The sequence below is a fragment of the Ursus americanus genome, chromosome 8 (genome assembly GCF_024610735.1).
Source record: "Ursus americanus isolate L20-20 chromosome 8, mUrsAme1.1.p, whole genome shotgun sequence".
Lineage (NCBI taxonomy): Eukaryota > Metazoa > Chordata > Mammalia > Carnivora > Ursidae > Ursus > Ursus americanus.
Genome location: NC_142134.1, coordinates 53,062,828 through 53,087,185, shown reverse-complemented (window position 1 = coordinate 53,087,185; position 24,358 = coordinate 53,062,828). Strand labels below are relative to the sequence as shown.

General features: G+C 42.3%; 1 protein-coding gene and 1 pseudogene across 1 annotated transcript in view; one reads left to right on the top strand and one right to left on the bottom strand.

The window, feature by feature from the left end:
* LOC148109590 (uncharacterized) overlaps window positions 1–24,358 on the bottom strand; it is a 123,649-nt gene that overhangs the window by 11,971 nt on the left and 87,320 nt on the right. The window contains 2 exon segments of the mRNA XM_087863919.1: window positions 22,190–22,255; window positions 22,258–22,384. Of these exon segments, the coding sequence (XP_087720045.1) occupies window positions 22,190–22,255; window positions 22,258–22,384 (193 nt within the window).
* LOC148109591 (transcription factor BTF3 pseudogene) lies at window positions 22,959–23,800 on the top strand (annotated as a pseudogene).

Here is a 24,358-nt window from a genome sequence, read left to right as displayed (position 1 = left end):
GTGGTCAGTTGATGGCTATAACTCCCCACAAGGAGTGAAGTAAGGACTAAGGCAGATTTGAGTTTCTGGAATAAGGACAAAAGGTGGGGCATGGGTATCAGGCACCAGTTAGAAGTTAACACATAAAAACTGGGCTTGGAGTCAGGATTGATAAATGGCCAAGATGGCATCTTATTGTGCCACAAAGTAAGGAAACACTGAAAACAAAACAAAGCAAAACAAACAACAAAAAACCCCCAACCCTACGTTGATGAGGATACATCAGAAGGTCATAGAAGCCAACTGAAAGAGCTCCCAATGGCCAAAGCCAGAACACGTTAAGCAACAGAATAAAGTAGTATTGGATTCTAACCCAAGGTATGAAATAAATATCCATGCATCCATGCTGACATACTGATTGGATAAACAGGGAGAAGAGAGAAATGGCCTCTGCAGAAAAATTCCAAATAATTTATGTAGGTACTCCACTTTCAAGGAAGGAGCATGTAAATCCCTACTCCTTAAGGGTGGGTTGTGCATAGAGACGTCTTTCCAAAAGATAGAGTAGGGGAAGGTGGGGAGATAATGACTTCACAGTGATGAAACTGACAAACACTACCTCTGCCAGGTGATCAAGGTCGATATAACAGTGACAAATCATGTCGATGGTATGTACACTTAATACAATGTAACACGAATGGCACTTTTTCTCTATGATGTTCCTTTAAAAGCCCATAACCCCAGCCTAATTGTGAAAAAAAATTCAGGCATTTCATGAATTCTGAAAGAGGGCCATCCTACAAAATAATTAATCTGTTCATCTCAAAACTGTCATCAAGAGTCATCAGAAACAAGGAAAGTCTGAGATATTGTCACAGCTAAGAGGAGCCTAGGTAGATATGACAAGTAAAAGTAATGTGACATCCTCAGTGAGATCCTGCAGCAGGAAAAGGACATAACGTAGAAACCAGACGAATCCAGATGCACTATGCACTTCGGTTAATGATAACTAGGGGAGACTAGGTGACGGGTCCATGCAAATTCTATCCTAGCTTCTCAATTTTCCTGTCATATAAAGCTGTTCCTAAAAAGCAAAGTTTAGTTTTAAAAAAGTCTGAGCTTTCAGTTTCACCTCTCCCCCATCTTATATTTAGGCCTGTTATGACTTGATTGTTTCCCCTAAAAATTTTTTTTATTGAAATCCTAAGCCCCAGTAACTAAGACTGTGACCTTCTTTGGAGAGCAGGTCTTTACAGAAGAAATCAAGTTAAAGCGAGGTCGTTAGGGTAGACCCTATTTTAATATGACCAGTGTCCTTACAACTAGAGGAAATTTGGACACAGAGATATGCAGAGAGGGAAGAGACACAGCATGAAGGTGACCATCTACCAGCCAAGGAGAGAGGCCTGGAACAGATGCCTCCCTCACAGCCTACGGGAGGAACCAACCCCACCTTGATCTCAAGACTACTGGGCTCCAGAACTGTGAGACGCTACATTTCTGTTGTTTAAGCTGCCCAGCTTGTGGGGTTGTGTCGTAACAGCCCCAGAAAACCAATACAGGGCTGAAGAGAAGGACCTAAGCTGCCTTTGCCCAGAGCAGAGGAAATAGAAGCTGATGCCGAAGGAGCTCGGTTGAAAGGGTGTCTTGGTCTTAGACTCGGTGGCTTATAATCAACCAACCTTAATTTCTCAGTTCAGGAGGCTGCAAGTCCAAGATCAGGGTACGAGCAGGTCAGGCGGAGGCTCCCTTCTATGCTGCACACTGCCAACTTCTTGGTGTGTCTTCACATGGTGAAAGGGGCAAGGGAGCTCTGTGGGGTCTCTTTTCTAAGGACACTAATCCCATTCATGGGGGCTGTTATGAAGTGAGGCAGACCACCTGGCATGCAGTGCCCCAAAGACAGCTGAAGGTCAGCAGCAAGAAGGACAAGTGGCCTCCTTCCTCATTTTTGAAGTACTGTGCAAGCCCCCAGGATCCTTTTATAGAAGAGGACGGTCTCCCAAAACATGCTTCCGATAAAATTTTCCAACCCTTGAAAGAAAAGGCTCAGATCAACAATTTGATTTAAAATGTAACATTTCTGATTCAGTAGTTGGGGTGGGGGGGAGTCGAAACTTAAAAATTGTTATGAAAATCAAAATCACCGGGGCACCTGGGTGGCACAGTCGTTAAGCATGTGCCTTCGGCTCAGGGCGTGATCCCAGCGTTCTGGGATCAAGCCCCACGTCAGGCTCCTCCGCTGGGAGCCTGCTACTTCCTCTCCCACTCCCCCTGCTTGTGTTCCCTCTCTCGCTGGCTATCTCTGTCAAATAAATAAATAAAATCTTTTTAAAAAAAAAATCAAAAACACCTACAATCCCACTGTCCTGTACCCTTCTAGTCTCTCTGCGTATCTCCAGAACACAGGCTGGTTCTTGCAGACAATTTTACACTGGGCAGAAGGCTGGCACCTGCTTCTGGGCTATGGCGCACTTTCTCTAGGTCCTTTGTGCTAGTACATTCATGCAGAATCCGGGACCAAGGCTTGGCTCAGGGGTTGTTGCCTGAGGATTCAGCTGGGCCTCGGGTCCCACCAACCAGGTTCAGGCCATTTCTCACACCTTCTCTTTCATCTGTGCCAGAGTTCCAACCACTTTTGCAGAGAAAAGGCAGAGACGCCAGCAAGAGTACCCTGAGGCCACGTGGAATCCTAAAATAGGACCCCATCTGGCTTTTCCTGTCCCTCAAGACCACCGGATCAGGTGGATCCCAGGTTCATCCTTACCCCAGACTCCAGCAATGCTCTCCATTTTCTGAAAGGGTAGGTGCACGGCACGCATGCCTCATCCTTTTCCCCATCTGTCAGCACATACTTGTTCTCACCATTGGAAGTCAAGGCTGAAAAATCTGATTCGGTTACACCTGGCTACCAGCACAATCTACTGGTGTGCGCAGCAGATTTGATTTACGATAAGTATGTTGAAAACGTCAATTTGGTGCTTTGAAGTGTGGTGGGGGTAAGGGGGTAGCAGCTGCATTGTGTTTTGGAGAAGAGGGAAGAACTTGTCTGTTTTTCACATGAGAAAATTAAATTCACAGTTTGGTTGCAAAGGAACCATAAAAAAGTCACACAAACAGACGTTTGGAAGAATCCAAGCCTTTTGCTTTTCCAGGAGCACCTCGATTTGGAGTATTTGGAAATGAACCAAATATTTCCAAGGAAGTAAAAGTGAGCCTTCCTTGTTGATCCTCCCTCTTCCCCCCTACCCTCTTCCTCTTTTCCCCCTTCTTCCTTCCCCATTTCTTTTTTCACCAGCCCTTCAGCTGCCCTTCGTACGCCTGGAGGAAAGCAGGGCAAGACCTAAACTAAATCAGTGCTCCTCTCCACCCCCTATAAACCAAGGGGAAAAAAAACTTTCAAAAAAAGTTTCAAATGAATGCATGCATTTGCAGACCCCTGTTTCAGCAAGGGCTCTCATTTCTGATAAAGGCAGAGCTTTCCGAGATCACGCGCTAGCCCAAGTAAGGAGATTTAAAAACCCTGACAACCACTAGTCTTGTTTCATGTCATGATTGCACCATTGGTTACCCTGATGTTGAATCAGCATTCTGCAGACCACATAAAGTTCAGGTCTATCTTCGCAAAGTGAAAGTGCTGAATTATATTGAAACCGTAGAAAAAAATAAACCAACCTTGCCTCAAGGCTCTAAGTATCAGCTCTGAAAGTTTTGTTTTTATCTGGAATTACAGTAAACTCATTTCAGAATGGTTGAGGAATGCGGTATTCTGAGTAATTTTCTCTTCCACTTAATTGCAAGTTACCACATTTACTATCAGGCCCTTCTTCCTTTCCCCGGCCTTTGCCTAGCCTGGGCTAGATCTCTGTAGGCTCCATCCATTTGCAGGCCCAGACATGCCTCAGTTTCTGGTTGGGGCAAGAGGTGAGTGGACTCAGATACGCCATGGTAGGTAGGACCTCATAATTCAGTCATAAAGTTAACTGATCGTCCATAACCTGGGACTCCCGGAGCCCTTGGGAGTGCTGTTGCCTATCCTTTGTAGGGGGGGAGGGTCAGGCAGGTCTGTGTTCAGAGCCTCCCTCGGCCTCGGCAGCACCGGCTACAACGCTGTGGACCACAGTGTACGGTCAGCCACAGTCTGGCCGACTCCCGGTTGTTGGATTATACTCACCGATGCCGTTTGGTGCCAAAGCTGGTCTAGACTTGGCCTGAGCACACATTGTCCTTTGACCACTATGCCTTGAGCCACTTGGCCTCCTTCCCCAGCCTGGCTTCCGGAGCCAGAGTAGCACCCCACATCACTGCCTATATCCGGAGCAGCCTCACATCTTGTCTCACCTCCCTGCCAACCAACACCCCTTGCCCCAGGCTGAGCTTCCTCTTCGTGCCCAGACCTGCTCCTATATATTACATGCCTTCCACGGATGTCTAACTTTCAAAGAATGAAAAACACACATATGACTTAAATATGTTGAGTCTAATCATCTTCTTGATTATTTCAAAGGCACTTCACAAACTTGTCAGGCTTTAGACTCAGGCCAAGTCTAGACTTTCTGAGTACCAGGGCTTTTGGAGGATGGAAGATCCAGGAGTGGAGTTAGGAGAATGATCTAAATGGTCCTGATCCCAAGACACTCTCGAAAATTAGGCGACTTCTAGCAAATTGCTTAACTTCTTATCTGAGAAGAAGACAACTGTGCCTTACTTCATGAGTTTTCTGTGGGGGCTAAAGATGATGTATATAAAAGGACTTGCTTCATTAAAGAGTTCCTAATATCAGCTTGACAATTCCATTCCTGTAAAAGCAGGGGTTTGGGCTTATTTAGCTGTTTACATCCTGGTGGGAGGCAAAAAATTTACCTGTTAATCCATTATAATGTTCTGTTTGCTGTCTGGCTCCCCCAATAGACGATTAGCTTCTTGAGGCCAAGTGTTGTGTCTGGTTCTCTACACACCTGTGCCAGCACCAGCAGCGTAGTACCTGCCACATGAATGTTGAGTACACGCCTTCCATCAGCTGCGTCATCCTCCTAGCCAAGCCTGGGCATCCTGTCTCTACTGTACACGCCTGGGTATCTCTGAGGCAGAAATTGTGCCAACCTGGCAGGAGCTACAATAAAGGGGGAGAACTCTTCCTCCACCCCACTTCCTCCTGCCAATACTATTAAGACAGGGTGAGAAAATCTGGCAGATGTGAGTAAGGCGACAAAATCCAAGGAGCTTTCCTGATACTTCCTGTTGCTATTCCCTACAATTATGCTGTGTACTGGGCCAATGGGGCCTTGGCCAAGCAGAAGGGCCAGCTGAGTCACAAAGAGACTCGTTTTTCCCACCAGCCCAACCTCTCCACTTGACCCTCTTTCCTCAAGGCACTGTGTTTCCAGGAGGCCCAGTAAGTAGAGTACTGTTTTCTAAAAGACAGCAGGATGGTGAGGTCTTCATTCATTCCTTCATTGGTTCATTCAGTCATTCATTCTACAAACATTGATTGAACACCTACTATGTTGGTTGTTCTAGATGTTGAAGAGGCAACATCCAGACCCTCAAAGAACTCTGGGACTCCCGAAGGAAACAAAGAAGGGAATAGGCAATAATGATACAGTGGGAAGAGAGATGGAACAGCGGGAAGCAGAGGGTTGTGAGCCCACATGGGTGCTGTGGACAGGACTGTGTCGAATGTGGACGGAGGGCAAAGCTCGAGAGAGCTTTGGTCAGGATGGGATTTAACTCCTTGAAGGGTGAGTAGGCATTAGGCAGGTAAATCAAGAAAGTATGGACAGTGAAGGGAGAGTATTCAGTAGGACACAGGGACAAAGACAACAACATGTGCAAGAAAGAATAGAAGGTCAGGAAGTAACAAATGGGGATCTGGTGAGGATGAACCCAGTGTGTGGATCTGGGTGTCAACTCCAAACTCCCAGGGACAGGGAAATGAATGTCCTCGGGTGGAGACTCAGGGTACCAGAAAGGTAGGTGGGAGGTGATGCGAAGCCTTTATCCACCTCTGGCTTTACACACAAGGAAGCCAAGATCTAGAGACAGGAAATCATTAAGGTCATACAGCAAGTGATTGGCATAATGGGACCTGGAGCTGGTCCTCTGGACCTATAGGAGTGAGGAGAGGTCAGCTTCTCAAAATGGTATGTTGCTCCCGGCCCCGCTCTGTTGGAACCCACATTCCCACTCCCTCCGTCCAATGAGCTGCCTTCTCCTCAATTGGTCAAAGATATCGATGACAGCCACTGGCTGCCAGAGGTGGTGATGGCAGTTCAGAGGATTTTTTTTTTTTTAAAGATTTTATTTATTTATTCAACAGAGATAGAGACAGCCAGCGAGAGACGGAACACAAGCAGGGGGAGTGGGAGAGGAAGAAACAGGCTCATAGCTGAGGAGCCTGATGTGGGGCTCGAGCCCATAACGCTGGGATCACACCCTGAGCTGAAGGCAGTCACTTAACCGCTGTGCCACCCAGGCGCCCCAGTTCAGAGGATCCTTAATAAAAGAACTAGAGGACTCCCCGGCTGTCCTCACAAAGCTTACCAGAGGTCCTTTGTAGGCCTTAAAAGCTCAAAGCCCAGATACATTCTCTCTTGAATCATCCTTGAGTTTCTGATGCAATGTCACACCCTGCATCTTTTTCCTTTGAGATTCACTCTTTTCTAGTATTGCTTTTACTACTCAGATATTCCTGCTGATGTTCATGCATCCTAAAGAGGTAGAAATCTAGGTAGCACCCACTCTTGGCAGAATTTTTCTTGCTCCTTTGTCTTTCCTCTTTAAGAAGTTATACCCATATTTCCAATTATAATGAATCAGGCGCAAGACAAAGTAAATCATTCTGAACTTCGTTTTTATTTTTTTAATTCATAAACGGTGTGGTTGAATAAAAAGTAATTTTGAATGAAAATACATGTCACAGAACAGAGCGCATATTTTTCAGGCATTGTTTCTCTTTCCTCATAGAAATAAACAATATGTGAGAAATAGCAGACTAGATCATGAAGATGTCTGCATTACACATCGCAATTTCTTCCTGAAATACTTTTTCTTTTTTGAAATTAGGACTTCAGAAGCCTTAATTTCCTTGGCTCAACAAGTTGTGAAGATTAATATATATTCATTAATTCATTTATTGATCCACATGGGACCAGCTTCACAATTTGTGAAATGTGCAAAATGGACAGGTGGTGTCCCTTGTCCAAGTTTTTAGGAATTTTCAAAACAACAAATACAAATCATTAAACCAAGCATTTAACTCACTTTTTTAAAAAGATTTTATTTATTTGAGAGAGAGAGAGAGCATGAGAGTGGGGTGAGCGGCAGAGAAAGAAGCAGACTCCCCTCTGAACAGGGAGAGTGATGTGGGGCTCCATCCCAGGACCCTGGGATCATGACCTGAGCCAAAGGCAGACGCCTCACTGACTGAGCCACCCAGGCGCCCTAAACTCACCTTTCTGAACATGAGGCCCTGTGCAACTACGCAGGTTGCATGCCCATGAAGACCACCTTGCATCCACCAAATTATGGGCCAGGCTCTGGGCTACAATGGTGAGCCAGAGAGTTGAGGTCTGGTGCCCTCCCTCTGAAACTTATAAATGAAAGGAGTGAAGGGAAGGGAAGTTTGATGAGGACTAAGAAAAGGGAAGTAATGGGTCATCTAGGAGTTCACTCACCTCAGGCCAGTGAAGAACTCCCTAAGGAAACGGCATGTAAGCCGAGGACGGATGAATGACTTATGTTCAGACAGTCTAAGAGTAGAAAGGAAAGTACTTTCGGCCAAAGGAAGAGTATAAATAAAAGACTGGAGAACATACTGGAACTAGGAGGAACTATAGGAACTACAAGGAGTGTACATGGCGTAGCAAAGAGAACATGGTGGCGTGTGGCTGAGGGCAAGACAGAGACAGATGAGGACCAGCCCTGAAGGGAGTTTGGATGTTATCTGAAAGGCAATGAGAAGTTCTTATGGGTGTCTTAGGCTGTTCTTAGCTCCACAATGGGCCAGGAAAGGAAAGAAATCAATGATGTTGTCGTTGGAAGAAAGACAAGCTCTCCTTCCTGGTCCCTGATGAAGACTAAGGGGAAAACAGGAAGCTAGCCTGCAGAGTTGCATTAGCAGGAAGTCCTAGCTTGACAAGTCGTTCGGCCTTTGCTCCAGACCACAGTCTTACTACCTTGGAGTGGGTGCTTCTCCACGGCCTGATCAGCAGATCGGAAGAGTAGGGGAGGCAGATCCTTCCTCTTCTACCACCAGAGTTCTGTCAGTGGAAAATGTGTTCCAAGCCTTCTGGTTCGTCCCCTAGCAAAAGTGCCCATATACTCGGTAGGGTGGTGACCAGTGCTCTCTGTGAAGGCTTCCTGGACTTGCTTGGCACCCATTGTGCATCCTGGCGGGTACATGTTTACTGGTTTGCCTTCCCTGCCAGACGATGAGCTGCTCGAGAGCAAGAAATATGTCTCATTCATCTCTGTATTCCAGTTCCTCACAAGCTAGGCAATAATCGTATTGATAAACTGGATGAAATTACACTAAGTATAATGATACCCAGGGTATATTATGCATTCAGTTATTTTAGGGAGACTGAATTTGAAAACTATTAAACATATGCAAATTTTATAAGGAAAAAACTTTTTGGGTTCTGAGCCACAGGCTTTAAAATATACCTTTGGGACCCAATATTTTTTCTAATTTGGGGGCTGTCCAGAAATGACCAAAGCATGCGTCCACTTGATTATAAGCTTCTTGGCAGACAGAACTATGTGTTTTCAACTTTGATCTCCCATAGGGAGATCATTTAGTAAGTGGCTCATTTCTCAGTGAATACGCAGATAACACACACACACACACACACACGGATACACACCAACTCATGCATGTATTTTGCACCACTAAAGGGTTTTACGGGTACAGATTCAGGTAGTTCGCTTTGTTTAAATTTAAAATAAAAGCATAAACAGGAAAGCACACCAGAGTCTACATGAGACATATCAAAGGCATATGAATGAGTAGTTATTATGCATCAAAAAGTCATAAAGGTGGATGATAATATCAATTATTTAGTAGAATTTCTCCATGTGATGCTTAACAGAAAAATACATAAGAAGGGAAATGGGATTAAATGTTACATATCTTCGAACTCTAAAAAGAAGTGTGAAATGATTTAGATAAAATGCTACGACTGTAAAATCAATTCAGACAGGAAATGTTCAAGAATAAGTGATTTTCAAGAAGGATGATTTTATGATCTGTCATAGAAGTTGTTGAACAAAGGGAAGAATTGCCCTACTCTGGAGTGTTACTAAGGAGCCGATGGGAGGGTTTTGGTGAACCACTCGTAACTAGAGAGCCAGCCGGAAAAAGAGGGGGTGGAGTCTCCGAGGAACGAGACAGAACTGGGATTTTCTCAGCTGTGTTTGCAGTTTCACTTAAGTTCTGTTCAAAGTCATCTCTCACATTTAATAAAAACAGATGCAATTTTTCTTATACCTCTTTAGTGTCTAGAATACAAATCCCTCATCTTGTCACTGACCAGCTCCTCTGTCCTCAGGTATCCCTTCTGCTTCCCCTCCTTTGTCCCTGGGATCCATGGTTATCGCTAGACTCTGCTAAACTCCCCCCCACCACCTGGTAACTTGCTCCTGTCTCTCCATTCCTACAGCCTCCGGAGGCCTAGCACAATGGCCTCTTGAACACCTGCCCTCCCCCGGAAGACAAGCACAACCGTTCCTCTGAGCTGGAAGAGACCTTGGAGACTATCTGACAAAAGAGAGACTTGCAGTGACTTCCATGACATCCCAGAGCTGTTTCCGTCACAAAGCCAACTTAAGAACCTTACTCCTCCATCTCCTGATGCCACCTTTTCAACGTCTCTGTGTCTAGTCCACGAGTGGCAGGTACAACTGGCTTCCCAAAGAGGGTTTTCATGAATCTCTTGCATTAGTAATTGAACTCTAGACTACTCTAAAAGGTAACTTTCAAATCCAACTGGTGCATTTATTTCCCTGATTGAAATAATTTTTATCTTCCTTGTCTTGACCAATCTTTACCCATGCGTGTGTATGATTGTTCTGTTGGTATAATCAGTGCATGTGCTTCTCATGCCACGTTCGTTTCACGTCCACAGTCATGTGTGGACACTTTTCCAGCATTCTAGAGCAGCACTGCCCGATAGACTCTTCCGTGATCATGAAAATGTTCAAAACCTGCATTTTGATGGTAGCCACTAGGCACATGTGCCTCTTCAGCCCTTGAACTGGGGCTAGAGTAACTGAGGAGCCGAATTTCTTGTTTAATTTTAATCCATTTAAATGCAAATGTAGACATCCACTTCAGGCTAGTGACTCTAGGATTGGCCAACACAATTCTAGAGTCATCATGCCTATTTCTTACAATGGATATATAATATTTCATTGCATTGATAATCTTGGTTTATTTGATCATTTCCCTGTCCTTAGACATTTAAAATGCTTTTTATTTTTGCTATTATAGCAGATGTAGTATTATGTACGGTTATATATACACTGCCATAAAAATCGTTGCTCATATGGCATTTTTCTTCTTTTGATATATTTGTTTAACTTTCTGCAAATGAAATTACATCTACCTCTGCAAATGAAATTATGAGAGTCTTTTGACTGAGTTATCCTTCAAAATCTCAAAGGAGCCCCCAACTGCCTCCCCTATCCTCCTATTATATACCTCTGGGAGCAAGAACTCTGTCCAGGATCTGGGCCTTCCGTTCCTAAATCCTCAGGCGAGGCCTCACTCTTGTCCTTTTTTTTTTTTCCTGCTTCCCCAGCATCCCCCACTCATGTTTTGGGGCTCTTTTCCCCCAAGCTAGCTTTATTCTCTTTTATCGTTCTTAGGAACAAAGACGCAGGTCATTTTGATTTAAGGGATTTGCTGCTTATCGAGGCAGGCAAAATGGAAAGCCCAGGGATATTCCAAAAGTTCTGAGTCCGGGACATAACCCACAGCTCCAGTCCCAATTCCCCACTCCCGGCCAGGGAAGTAGAGGGGCTGCAAATACAGCATTTGAAGCAAGAGAGACCTGGTGACAATAGTGTCCCTGAGCAAACTTAGCTCACTATGGTACTTGCCATCTTTGCCTAGATCCTAGCCTCACATAACACAGGCAAGAAACGCTGCACAGAGAATATCAACTCAACCCCGTCAGTTAGAGAAAACGAGCAGACCACTCTCCAGATCACTTTGATGGTGAAAGGTGCAAAACCTGAGCACTTTCACTCAGATTTTCAGGTTGGACAATGTCAAGAATGAAGCCAACACTAAAGAAACAGGATGTGGAACCCCACAATCATAAGGCACTAGGAAGAAAACACCTCAGGTAACACTCCACCAGAAGGATGGACGGAAAAAATAAGGAAATTCATCACTAGATCATACAAGATCATTAAATAAAAGAGATATTTTAAAACCGTGAATAAGCACAGGCATGGTAAAGAGAACATTCAGCAGACAGCAAGAACACAAGGCAGCTGTCCTTAGAAACGAGGACAGTTTGCTACAGTTAGTGGTTCATAGGTGGGTGGATCATTGCAAAGGTCAGGATTATTTCATGATTGTTCAGGATCTTCATGCCTGTCCCCTCAGACAACTATCATGTAAGGAACCAGACTGAGTTTGCCTGAGCAGAATTTATGGCATGAAAACCCTGATCAAATAGAACCTAAACTCCACCTACCTCTGGAATGTTGAGTTTCATTATGTCCTTTTTCTCTGTGACTTGAGTTTACAGCCTTGTGGCATTCTTATTATGAGGCTCCTGGGTAAGGAGCTGTGCCAAAGAAATTCAGTCTTGCAGAGATGAACATTTGGAGGAAATTCCCTCTTTAATAATCCATGGAAATCAAACATTAATGCAGGAATAACAATATACTGGGAAGAGAAAGGGAAGATATTGTAGCTTGCCACTTGATCAAGTCATTTGAACTTCGCTGGGTGTCACCTTCCTTTTTTAATAAAATAAGTGTATTGGGAAAGATAAGTGGTTTTTAAACTTAATCTTGACTAAACCTGTAGTTTGAAACTTCATTTGACAAAATGGATTAATTGTAACAAGGAATCCAGGAAAGGGCTCAGGTAAAAGTGGAGGTGTCCTGGTTAAACCAGGATGGGGCTGGAACCCATCTACTCAGCTTCCCTACATCCCTCTAGAAGTACCCCCAGGGAAGTCCTGGTGACTCAGTCTGGGAACCCCTGGACTAGAAGCTCCCCAAGTTCCCTTAAAGCTTGGAAATCGGGAATAGTATGGTGCTGGATACAGATGTCCATTCTTCAACGTGTTTTCAGTCTTCCAGTCCCTATGCACCTCCATTCCCATTTAGCTTTTAATATGTATTAATAAATGCTTCAAAAAAGGAAGTTAAACAGTATTTAACTCTAAAAACATTCATTTGCCTTAGATGTCAGAACATGTCAAATCAAATCAAACTCTTGTCTCTAAAAGAATATTTTAAACATTAAGTTTAGCTCCTGATAACCAAAATTCAGTATTTTGAGGTTTTGATACACAGTGCCTTCATCCCTTTGGGCAGCTATGATGAAATACCATAGACCAAGCAGCTTAGAAACAATGGAAATTTATTTCTTACAGTTCTGGAGGCAGGGATGTCCAAGATTCGGTATCTGGTGAGCCTCTTAGTTCATAGATGACTTTCGTTGCACTGTGTTCTCACAAGGGGAAAGGGCAAAAGAGCTTTCTAGGGCCTTTTTTTTTTTTAATAAGGATGCTAATCCCATTCACTTCCCAAAGGCCCCAAACTCTAAATGATCACCTTGGGGGTTAGGATTTCAGTATATGAATCTAGGGACACAAATACCAGACCATAGCACACAGCAAGAATCACACATCATTTGGAAATCTTTGAGACAACTGATCCTGATCCCATAAAAGCACTCCACAATGTAGCTCGGGATCCAAGCACTTTCCAGCTCTGTTCCACATTCTTAGCAGGCAGTCCTTTTTCATCCTTGAATATGTGGTCTTCTCAAGGCAAGATGGCTACTGCTCCCCTGGGCCCCATCTTCACATTCCAAGCAGGAAGATAAAAAAGAACAAAGGACAAGAAACATTTTCTCTTGTAGAAAGGCTCTGCCATGTAGACTGGGAATGACACGCTCCCCAGGAACTTCCACCTACATTTCAGTAGCCAAAACCAAAAATGCCATGTGGCCACCTCTCCCTGGAAGGTGGTCCTGGAGAAGGATGGTGGAAAGGGATTGGTCAGCTGACAGCAGAGTGAGCCACAGATCTGATGTACCTGAAGGCAGAAGAGGGGATTTCAGCTTCTAGAAGCCTCTGCCCTTCATCAGAAGACCTGGAGGATGTGAAGCAAAAGGCAGGGGAGACAGGAAACAGTTCCTCTGTGGATCATGGGGAGCCTCCCCTGTGCTTCTAGGCTGATCTCTGTGGGGGCGGAGACAAATGAGAGAACCTTCTTATTCATCCCTGACATCTCTTTCATAGGAGACACACTCCTTGGTATAACCTCAAACTTCCTGTAGGAGCTAGAGCAAGTCTGTCCCAGTCCAGTCTATCAGCTGGTTCCTCTGTCTCTTAGGTTGTATAGGGGCGGGCCCTGTGTTGACCACCTGGTCCTTAGTGCTGCCTGAGACCGGAAGTGAAGATGGCCCAACTGGAAGGTCCAATATCAGGCAGTGAAAAGAGGTGTTATTTGTTGACTCTCCTCTCTGCATGTCCAACCAGTGCCTAGAATAGAGTGAGAGCTTAATAAATACCTTGTCAAATGAAAAAAAAAAAATGCTCCTATCATTCCTCAGGACTTGTGTGATTATGTACCTGTATATTCTCAGTGGTGAGTATCAAAGCAATGGCATGCATGTAAAACCCTTGACAAGGAAACAAGAGCATAGAATTATAAAAGTATTAGAGTTACTAATGAGATTCCCAGAACAGTACCTGGAAGTTTTTACTGAAGGAGTGAACGTTCATGGTTATGCACATTCCAGCTTAGATTTTGGCACAATATAAAGGAGAGAATCAGAAGCTAGGAAACTTGCTCTCTCATGGCTTTTAGTCAATAGTTAAGGAAGAACATAATTACCAAGACAGCATAAAAACATGCCTGTTGGAATATTCCTTGATAGCAAAACCCTCTTTTCATGTTAGTATGAAAGGCCGGACTGACCCCTGTGTGGCAGATAAATGATAATGCTGAGCTTCTGTTTTATTTATGTTAGATTCAGGTGTCTAGTTTATTTTGTGAAATGACTGAATGTATAATAATAAGCAACATTTTAATGATGTTCTTCTGAGTTGATTTTTTAAAACAATGTAAAAATATAAGAATCTTCTAGTCACAAAAATTATGGAAAAACAGCTAAAAATATGACATCAGTAGGTACAGTTGTTGAACCACGTTCCATATTTATTTTCCCCTCTCCCTGAGTTTCAGCTGAGCACACCGCTGCCTGGAATGAAGACCACCTATCCTAGTCTTCCTTGAAGCTCGATGTGACCTTGTGACTAACTTCAAACCAAAGGCATAAAATAGATCTGGTATGTGAATTCCTGCTTCCTGGAATGCAGATGTGATGACTGATGCTCCAGCAGCTACCCTGAGCCAGAAGGCGACTTTAGAAATAGAAGCCACCATTGGCAGAGCAACACGATGATTGAAGCCAGAGTCCCTAATACTGTGGAATGCCATACCAGCTCTGGACTGACTCCCTCCAGGCCCCCTAAGGGAATGGATAAGCTAACCTGCTATTATTTTAAGTTTTTCTGCTACTTGCATCTGGTCCTAATGAGTATATGGCAAGCCCTTATAGTCATATTTCATCTAAATAGGCTTTTGGACTCATACAAATCCAGATTTGAATGAAGGCTGCACATTAATTAATTAATTAATTAATTAATTAATTGTTATAATACTTGGTAAGTTACCTAATCTCTCTACATCTCAGATACCTCGTTTGTAAAATAGGGTGAGTAAAAGTATATGGTTCTTATGCTAGGGTTAAATGTAATAATGCAAGTAAAAGCACTTGGTCCAGTGTCTGACACAAGTAAATGCTAAATAAATGTTAGCTATTAGAGCTGATGTCAATGATGACGTAACAGCAACTAATGTAATTGGCCAAGGTGAGTGCAATTTCAACCCTGTCATTGCACATTTTATGGTGATCTTTCTGATATATCATCATTTTTAAAAGCATTGGGTGATTTTTTATATTTGTCCTAATACATCTTAAATTTAATCTATGGGTCAGTTAAGATCCTGAGATAAAAGGCTTACTATTTCTACAACAATAGTACGATTGACACAGTACAATTGAATATAGTACAATTTGTAATATGCAATGGATTATAGGAAGAGTTGGAAATAGGTAAAGGTTTAAATGGTATTTGGCTTTCCTGACTAATTGCTAAGGCCCATAAAACTCTTTGTTACAAATTCTCTTAGCAATTGCACTTGAAACCCTTGAGTAGGACGTCTGTTTGTTGGTTGTGGGGAAATGTTGAACTCAAACACAAAAAGGTTAAATGAAAATCCACATAATAGACTATTATCATTGATTTTTGATTAATACAGACAGCAAATTAAGGCAGTTAGCAAAAGGAAGCATTGTTCTACGGCCGGAGGAAAATCCGTAACTGCCCAGTGACATGCCATTAGGTCAGCTCCAAGTTCTCCTGGGCTTTCTCTTAAATGACAGAGAGAAAACTCCAAAAATAGCAGTGTTTGACAATGCTCAGAACCAACTAAAAATATCATTACTCTTAAACAACTAAGAGAAACAAAGATACCAATGGAAAGCTATGAATTCAAGAATCATTTAGAGTCACATGTAAAATATTTTAAATGTTTAAAAAGAAAATGCAATAAAAAAGAAAGTGTAATAATTTATCATTATGCATATTCGTAGTATTCTCAATAACAATAAATAGGCCAGTCAGCCTTCACAAAGTATTCAGAAGGAAGAAATCCCAAATAAAACCAGGCTAACCTCCAAGCTCAACCCCTAGCTGCTAGAAAATGCATCTCAGTCTTCAGGCATTAAATCCAGGATGAGAAATACATACAAATTCAAATCAATGGTAGTGGTTGCCTGGAGCTGTGTGTTAAGAAGAGTAAGGTTGCAATGGTTTGTCTTGACTTTGTAGAAAGTCAATAATGCTATGATTATTGATATCGTCTATGAGTGCACGACAAAGATGGTTAGCCTGTGTGCTGACTCTATTTTATGTGCTCCCAGTCCAATACCATGCTTCTGGTCCTGTGAGGCCAGATGCTCCAGGTTTCATAGCCAAGCATCTTCCTTCCTCCTCTGGGCCTGAGTTCTTGACTTGACAACCTGCCTGGTCACATCAGTCTCTCTAGAATGGAGAGACAGAGTATTCATTGTTTGCAAGTAACACAAACTCCACTCAAACTAGTTGAACCAGAAAAAAGAGTATGTATTGGCTCACTTAACTACAAAGTCCAGAGGCATAACCAGTGTCCAGCACAATATTCAGAGGCTTTGTCATATTGTCAGAAATGTTTCTCTCTTCCTTTCTTCATTTCTGAGACTGGTTTTCTGTAGAGAAGACAAGCCAGCCATCAACAAAACAAGACTCACATCTCACCACCTCAGTAACCATAGTGGAAGGTATAAATCTTTCCTGATGGCCCTTGAAAAAAATCCCACACAGGATTCTGATTATCCTTGATTCAGTTATGTTGATATACTGAAACCACTCAAGCCAGGAGGACTGTGTACTTCAATTGGCTAGTTTGGCTTCAGTGGCTCTTAGTAGGAAAAGGGCGCTGTGAAAGAGAATACCCAAGCACAAGTGGTTTCTTAGGAAAAAGTATCTGTGGACATTGGGGAGATTGGAGATTATCTTAAAACCACCTGTGGTCACAGAACATGAGAAAGTCTTCACTTACCAAGGTACTCACCTCCCAGGACTGGGCTATTTTCAAGGCTCCTCAAGCGATTCTGTTAATTGTCTAGATTTGGAAACCCTTGCTGAAGGTGCGGAAGGAGTCCTCATAAAGAGGTTTCATAGGGAGGTTTTATTTTTCTTTTGGCAAAGTAAAGCTTGTTTTGAGTTTATCAGAAAGAGAAACTTCTTTTTTTTTTAAGATGTATTTATTCATTTGAGAGAGAGAGAGAGAGTGAGGGAGAGGCAGAGGGAGAGGGAGAGAATCTCAAGCAGACTCTGTGCTGAGCACAGAGCCCAATTTGGGACTTGATTTCATCACTCCAAGATTATGACCTGAGCCAAAACTAAGAGTCAGATGCTTAACCAACTGGGCCACCCAGGTGCCCCAGAAGGAGAAACTTCTATTTCAAGTGCCAAGATCCAGAAAAAGACATGAATCCAGAAAAGTGAACCTGGCACTGACACTAGTTTTGTGGAGGGGACATTGGCCAATCTGGGGGCAGGGGGAAAGACTGAGAGGATGAGTGTGTTATTGACAGCCTCTCTAGGATGAGGAGTACAAAAAAATCAAACAGGGTCATTGCAGTTCTCTGATAAAATATATCCTCCACCCGTACTTTGAGTTAGGACCCTGAAGGACTTCACCCTGGGAGTGAAGGTAAACTGGAGTAAATCAGCCCTCACACAGACTTCTGCCCAGTTTTCTATCATCCATAGGAGTAGCAAATTTTAGTCAATACATACCTGATTAAGGTGACCAGAGATTGTTAACACATTCATGAGATATAGAAAAAAGCAAAACTGGTCTCATGATGAAGATAACATTATTTCAGGCCTCAAATTATTTCTACAAGTTTTAAAAATAAGATGTTTACAGGGTACCTGGGTGGTTCAGTTGGTTAAGCATCCAACTCTTGATTTCAGCTCAGGTCATGATTTCATGGTGGGATCGTGCCCTGCATTGGGCTCTACAAGCTACATAGAGTCTGCATGAGATTCTCTCTCCCTCTCCCTCTGCCCCTCCTCCCGCTTGCTCTCTAAATAAATAAATAAATAAATAAAATCTTTTTTTTTAAAGATGTTTAGAACACAATCAAAAGTAACTAGACACATGAAAAAGACAAAACACTGTGGGCAAGAACCAACAGAAATAACAGACAACAGAAACAGACACAGAGATATTCTAGATTCTAACAGATACTACACAGACTTAAAACAACCATGTTTACTATGTTCAGAAGATAAAATATAAGCTTTAAAATTTTGGCAAAAGCCTATAAACTATAAAAGTGATGCTTCAGACTTGAAAATCAAATAAATAATTATAGGACTGACAATACAATAATTGAAATTAAGAACTCAGGTTAACTCCTGACAGGCTTAACAGCAGATTAGACAAAGAAGAAAAAATTAGTGAATCAAAAGATATATAAGAAGAAAATGTCCAGAATGTAGCATGGAGAAAGAAAACGTTGAAAGTGGAAAAGAGAAGGTAAGACACATGCACACAATTCTATGGGTTCCTAAACGTTAACCTCATCTTAAAGAACTACCACATGGAATCCCCTTGTTCTCTATTATAGTTGCATGTTCCCCCCCCCTTTTTTACCTTAATTCTTTTGTTTACTCATTTGTTTATTGTCTTGTCTCTCTCAACCCTAACCCTCAAATGTAAACTCCATTCAGGCAGAGACCCTGTTGACCTCGTTCACTGCTGTTTTTAGAGAATATACAATGTCTGGCAGGGCTGGGCCTGGGATGAAGATGTAAGAAAGCACTCATTCTGAAAATTATTCATTGCACCATGAGAAGAAAGCATTAAAGATTATAAAACAGAAAAAGTCTCTCATTTAAAAACCAACCAAACAACCAAAAAAATCCGGGGAATTTGTCATTAGTGTTCTTATAAACAACAGTGGATTATAGAAGACAATAATAGAGCAAATCTTCAAATATCTCAGACAAAAGAATTTTGAATCTAAAATTTTATCAGCCAACATTCAGAAGAGAGGACAAAATAAACACTTTCTTGAAAGGATGCAGAAAGTTATTATCTCCTTTCTGAAAATTACTTGAGAACATACTTCGTGAGGTGCCCAGCTGGCTCAGTCAGTAAAGCATGTGACTTTTGATCTCAGGGTTGTGAGTTCAAGCCCCATATTGGGTGCAGAGATTACTTAACAATAAAATCTTAGAAAAAAAAAAGAAAAGAAAAGAAAAAAAAGAACATACTTCAGAAAAATAAAACTTGTTAGTAAAGAAGGAAAAAAAGTGGAGCACAAAAAACCCTATGTAGAAAGATGGGTAATTAAATCTAAATAATTGTAATATGCAATGTAAAAAAATTAATGAAAATCTTGAATTAAAATCCCAGATGAGAGGAACCTGGATGGCTCAATTGGTTAAGCACCCACCTCTTGAGTTCTAGGGTCATGAGACTCAGCCCCGTGTCAGGCTCCACATTCAGTGTGGAGTCTACTTGACATTCTCTCTCTCTCCCTCTTCCTCTGCCCCTACCCTCCACTTGCACTCTCTCTCTAAAATTAACAATTTTTTTTTAAATCCCAGATGATTTTCTTATGGCTGGAAATGGAGGGAAAAGAGAAGTAAAAGCTACCTAAGGCTTTGTTTTATTATTCGGAAAGGATACACCATGGTTTAATTCTAGATATTGATATGTTTAATAAAGAATTTCATTTTTAAGAATAACTATTAGAGGCATAAAGATAGTATATATAGTTTCTGGAAGAAGAATAGAAAAAAAGGGGCACCTGGGTGGCTCAGTAGGTTAAGCATGTGCCTTCTGCTCAGGTCATGATCCTATAGTCCTAGGATCAAGCCCTGCATCGGGCTCCCTGCTCAGCGGAGAGCCCGCTTCTCCTTCTGCCCCTCACCCTGCTCAAATAAAAAAATATAATATTAAAAAAAAAGAATAGAAAAAAGAAACAAAACAATCAATTTTAAAAAAATTATATATGTTACATATATAAATAAAAGTTCATAAGGATTTTTTAAAAAGCACTAAAAATTCCATCTCTGAAGAGGGGAGGGCAATTGAGGGGGTGAGAGGGTAAAGAGAGAATTAAAATTTTTCCTCCCTATATACTTGTGATGTATTTGATTTCCTAAATAATTATATATTCGTGTATCATATATGTCATTTTTAAGCACTTTGGGATTTTTTTTTTAAAGATTTCATTTATTTATTTGAGAGAGAGAATGAGAGAGAGCATGAGGGGAGAAGGGTCAGAGGGAGAAGCAGACTCCCCACTGAGCAGGGAGCCTGATGTGGGACTCGATCCTGGGACTCCAGGATCATGACCTGAGCTGAAGACAGTCACTTAACCAACTGAGCCACCCAGGTGCCTGCACTTTGGGCTTTTTTAATCCGATAAAAATCCTAATGGGATAATAATTCTTTTGTTTTCTTTGTCTTCTTTCTCCTCCCTTCCCCTATTTCTTCTTCTTCTCCCTCTTTTCTCTTAATTCAGTAAAATTATTCTGAAATTTGTTTGGAAAAATAATAGAAGAGCATAAAGAATGAGATATCATTTAGTGCTTATCAAGTTGGCAAAGAGTGAAACAATTCTAAAGATTAATAACAGATGAAATGGATATTCCTGCATTGCTGGGAGTGGCAAGGAAAATCATAAGTGGACAGAAATAATTTGAAGATAAATTTGGCAATAGATATCAAAAGTCATTTTAAAGATCATGTTCTTTTGGGGTGCCTGGGTGGCTCAATCGGTTAAGTGGCTGACTTCAGCTCAGGTCATGATCTCAGGGTTCTGGGATGGAACTCTGAGACGGGCTCCCTGCTCAGCGGGGAGCCTTGCTTCTCCCTCTGCCCACCCCTCCCCACTCGTGCACTCTCTCTCTCAAATAAATAAATAAAATCTTTTTTAACAAAGATCATGTTCTTTCAGTGTAATTTCATATTTTAGAACTTATTCTAAGGAAATAAAATTAATATTGAGAGGAAATAAAATTAATATTGAAGCAAAGATACTTACTTATCCTAGTCATTATACTTAATATCAAAAAGTTGAAAATACTCTGAATGTAAATGTTCAGAAATTATAAATTACAGGATACATAGAAGATATGGTATGACACAATTATGAATAATTATTATGGCAAGTAGTTTTTAATAAAATGGAAAATATTTCATTCTAATGGCGGATTTTAAAACTCACAAGATGCAAAATTGTATATATATTGTTTGGTTATAATGCATTGGAAAAGTTTAGAAATATTGAATCCAAATGGCCAACTCAGTGCTCATGAATATTTTTCCATTCCAACCAACGTCTCTAAAACATGACAGATAAGTGGGGGTTTTTTTGGAGGGGGGAGGTTTGGGAGGAGGTCCATTCATACCTTAATAATGCTATAAAAAGCATGCTACCATCAAATGAGAAGTTTTAAGGAACCCTTGAAATAGGGCAAGCAGAGACGACTACGTTGACAAAGCAAATTACAGCGGAAACCACATGTACTGGTGGGAGACTGGTGTGCCTGTGGGAGCCGCTCGTCCTGTGCTGCCCACGGAAACACATACAATGAACAAGAGGGAGCCTTGGGGCAGCCATGGGGCCATTCTAATAACCCAATCCAGGTCACCCGGCTGCTAGGTCCCTCCCACCACCAACTGTGCCCAGAAGTAGGCCCGTTGGGTTGTTTGCCTCAGGCCAGAACAGTGAGTGTAAGCACTGGGGAGCAAAAGGCAGGAAAATGCCTCAGGGCGGTGGCAACACCCAGAAGGAACAGGGAGCCCCTAGACCTGGGGGATGAGTGACTAGTGCTCCGCGCTCAGTCCCGGGGCTCTGACTCACACAAATCTGCTACAGGTAGAAAGAAAACGTCCAGAAACAGGCAAAACCAGATTTCTCCTCCTTTTTTTCACACAGGAAAATTTCAAACATATACGGGTTAAAGAGAGCCTTACAGCCAACCCGTACGCACTGTCCAGTGTCCACAAAAATGGTTTCAGCAACATCTCCCATCTCTGCAGGATGAGCTTGCCATGCCCCCATCACGAGGTGAAGTCTAAACAGCCTCCTCTTGGGGACACCTAGGTGGTTCAGTCGGTTAAGCGTCTGCCTTCAGCTCACATCATGATCCCAGGGTGCTGGGATCGAGCCCCACATCGGGCTCCCTGTTCAGTGGAGAGTTTGCTTCTCCCTCTGCCTCTGCTGCTCCCCCTGCTTGTGCTCTCTATCAAATAAATAAATAAAATCTTTAAAAAAAAAATCCCCTCCTCTTGATTTTGGGCGGGTTTTCGTCACTCATGGCAGCAAAGGAATGTGGGTGGCAATGCTGCCTGACTCTGAAGACCGGGTCAGAAAGGTCTCTAACGCCCACCTGACCCTCTCACCCTGTTTACTCTTCAGAAACTCCCTCTCAAGATGGCCCCTCTCAGAATTCAGCCACACAAGGGGCCACCTGTAGGGGTTCAATCAACATTTCCGGCTGAGCCCAGCCTTTCAAGGCTTCCCAGTCAAGGCTCCAAAAGTGTCCAAATTTTTTTTCCTTCTTTTTTTTTTAAGATTTTATTTATTTATTTGAGAGACAGAGAGCAAAATGGGGTAGAGGGGTGGAGGGGCAGAGGGAGAGGGAGAAGCGGGCTCCCCGCAGAGCAGGGAGCCCAACTCAGACTCGATCCCAGGAACCCAGGATCATGATCTGAGTTGAAGGCAGCTGCTTAACTGACTGAGCCACCCAGGGGTCGCCTGTCCAAATTGCAGACCCTACAGAACCTGTGAATATAACACGGTTGTTGTTTTACAGCCCTAAGTGGTGAGGTCATTTACTTTACATCAGTAAAAATCAGAAACACTGGTTCATGCTCCGTTTTCCCCCCACCGTTTCCAAATTTGCTTTATGGCTCATTTACTGCAATTAGGGATCCAAGCAAGGGTCACACATTGCTTTTGGCTAATATTTCTATTAAATATTGTTTAATCCACATTAATTTCCCTTCTTTTTCTTTTTCATTTTTATGTCATTTGTGAAGAAACTGAGTCTTTTGTCTTATAAAATAACTTGTGTCTCCTCTAGCTGCCATCTTGCGTCCCCGCGTGTGTGCACCTAATCTCAGCTGGTCCGCCCGAGACCCCCTGAGCGCCAACCCTATTCCCCCGCGCGGTCCCATTTCCGCTCCAACAAGATGAAAGAAACTATCATGAACCAGGAGAAACTCGCCAAACTGCAAGCACAAGTGCGCATTGGTGGGAAAGGAACTGCTTGCCGAAAGAAGAAGGTGGTTCATAGAACGGCTACAGCAGATGATAAAAAACTTCAGTTCTCCTTAAAGAAGTTAGGGGTAAACAATATCTCTGGTATTGAAGAAGTGAACATGTTCACAAACCAAGGAACAGTGATCCATTTTAATAACCCCAAAGTTCAGGCATCGCTCGCAGCGAACACTTTCACCATTACAGGCCATGCTGAGACAAAGCAGCTGACAGAAATGCTACCCAGTATCTTAAACCAACTTGGTGCAGACAGTCTGACTAGTTTAAGAAGACTGGCTGAAGCTCTGCCCAAACAATCTGTGGATGGGAAAGCACCACTTGCTACCGGAGAGGATGACGATGATGAAGTTCCAGATCTTGTGGAGAATTTTGATGAAGCTTCCAAGAATGAAGCAAACTGAATTGAGTCAACTTCTGAAGAAGATAAAACTTGAAGAAGTTACTGGGAGCTGCTATTTTATATTATGACTGCTTTTTAAAATTTTGTTCATGGATCTGATAAAATCTAGATCTCTAATATTTTTAAGCCCAAGCCCTTTGGACACTGCAGCTCTTTTCAGTTTTTGCTTATACACAATTCATTCTTTGCAGCTAATTAAGCTGAAGAAGCCTGGGAATAAAGTTTGAAATAAGGTTAATAAAGTTCTTTGCCTAGGAAAAAAATAAATAAATAAATAACTTGTGTCTGCTTCGGTTGATGTATCGACATTGATCTCCATGGTCCTCTTTCGAGCTGTATTTTCCATAAAGTGATGGCTAGATCCAGCAGCATTGGCAAACTTTTTTGGTAAAGGGCCTGATAATATTCTAGGCTTTGCGGACTACTCAGCACTGCCATCCTGGCACGAAAACAGTCATAGATGATATGGAAATGAATGAGTGTGACTGTGTTCCAAAAAAATTTCATTTTCAGTACAAGCAGCAGCCAGAGTTGGCCCACGGGTCACAGTTAGCTGGCCCTGATCTAGAAGAAAACACATTATCAAATGAAAAATCAGTGCACAGTCCAGAATCACCAAATATTTAAGGAAGACCCAAATTATGAAAGGAAAACTAAACTAAACTAATCTAAAAACCAATATCTGAAGAAACAGTATAAATGAAACAGAGGAAAATCTTGAAAGAAGTGCTGTACGTGGAATATTCCAAAGAATCACGAGATGGGGCACCTGGATGGCTCAGTTGGTCAAGTGTCTGCCT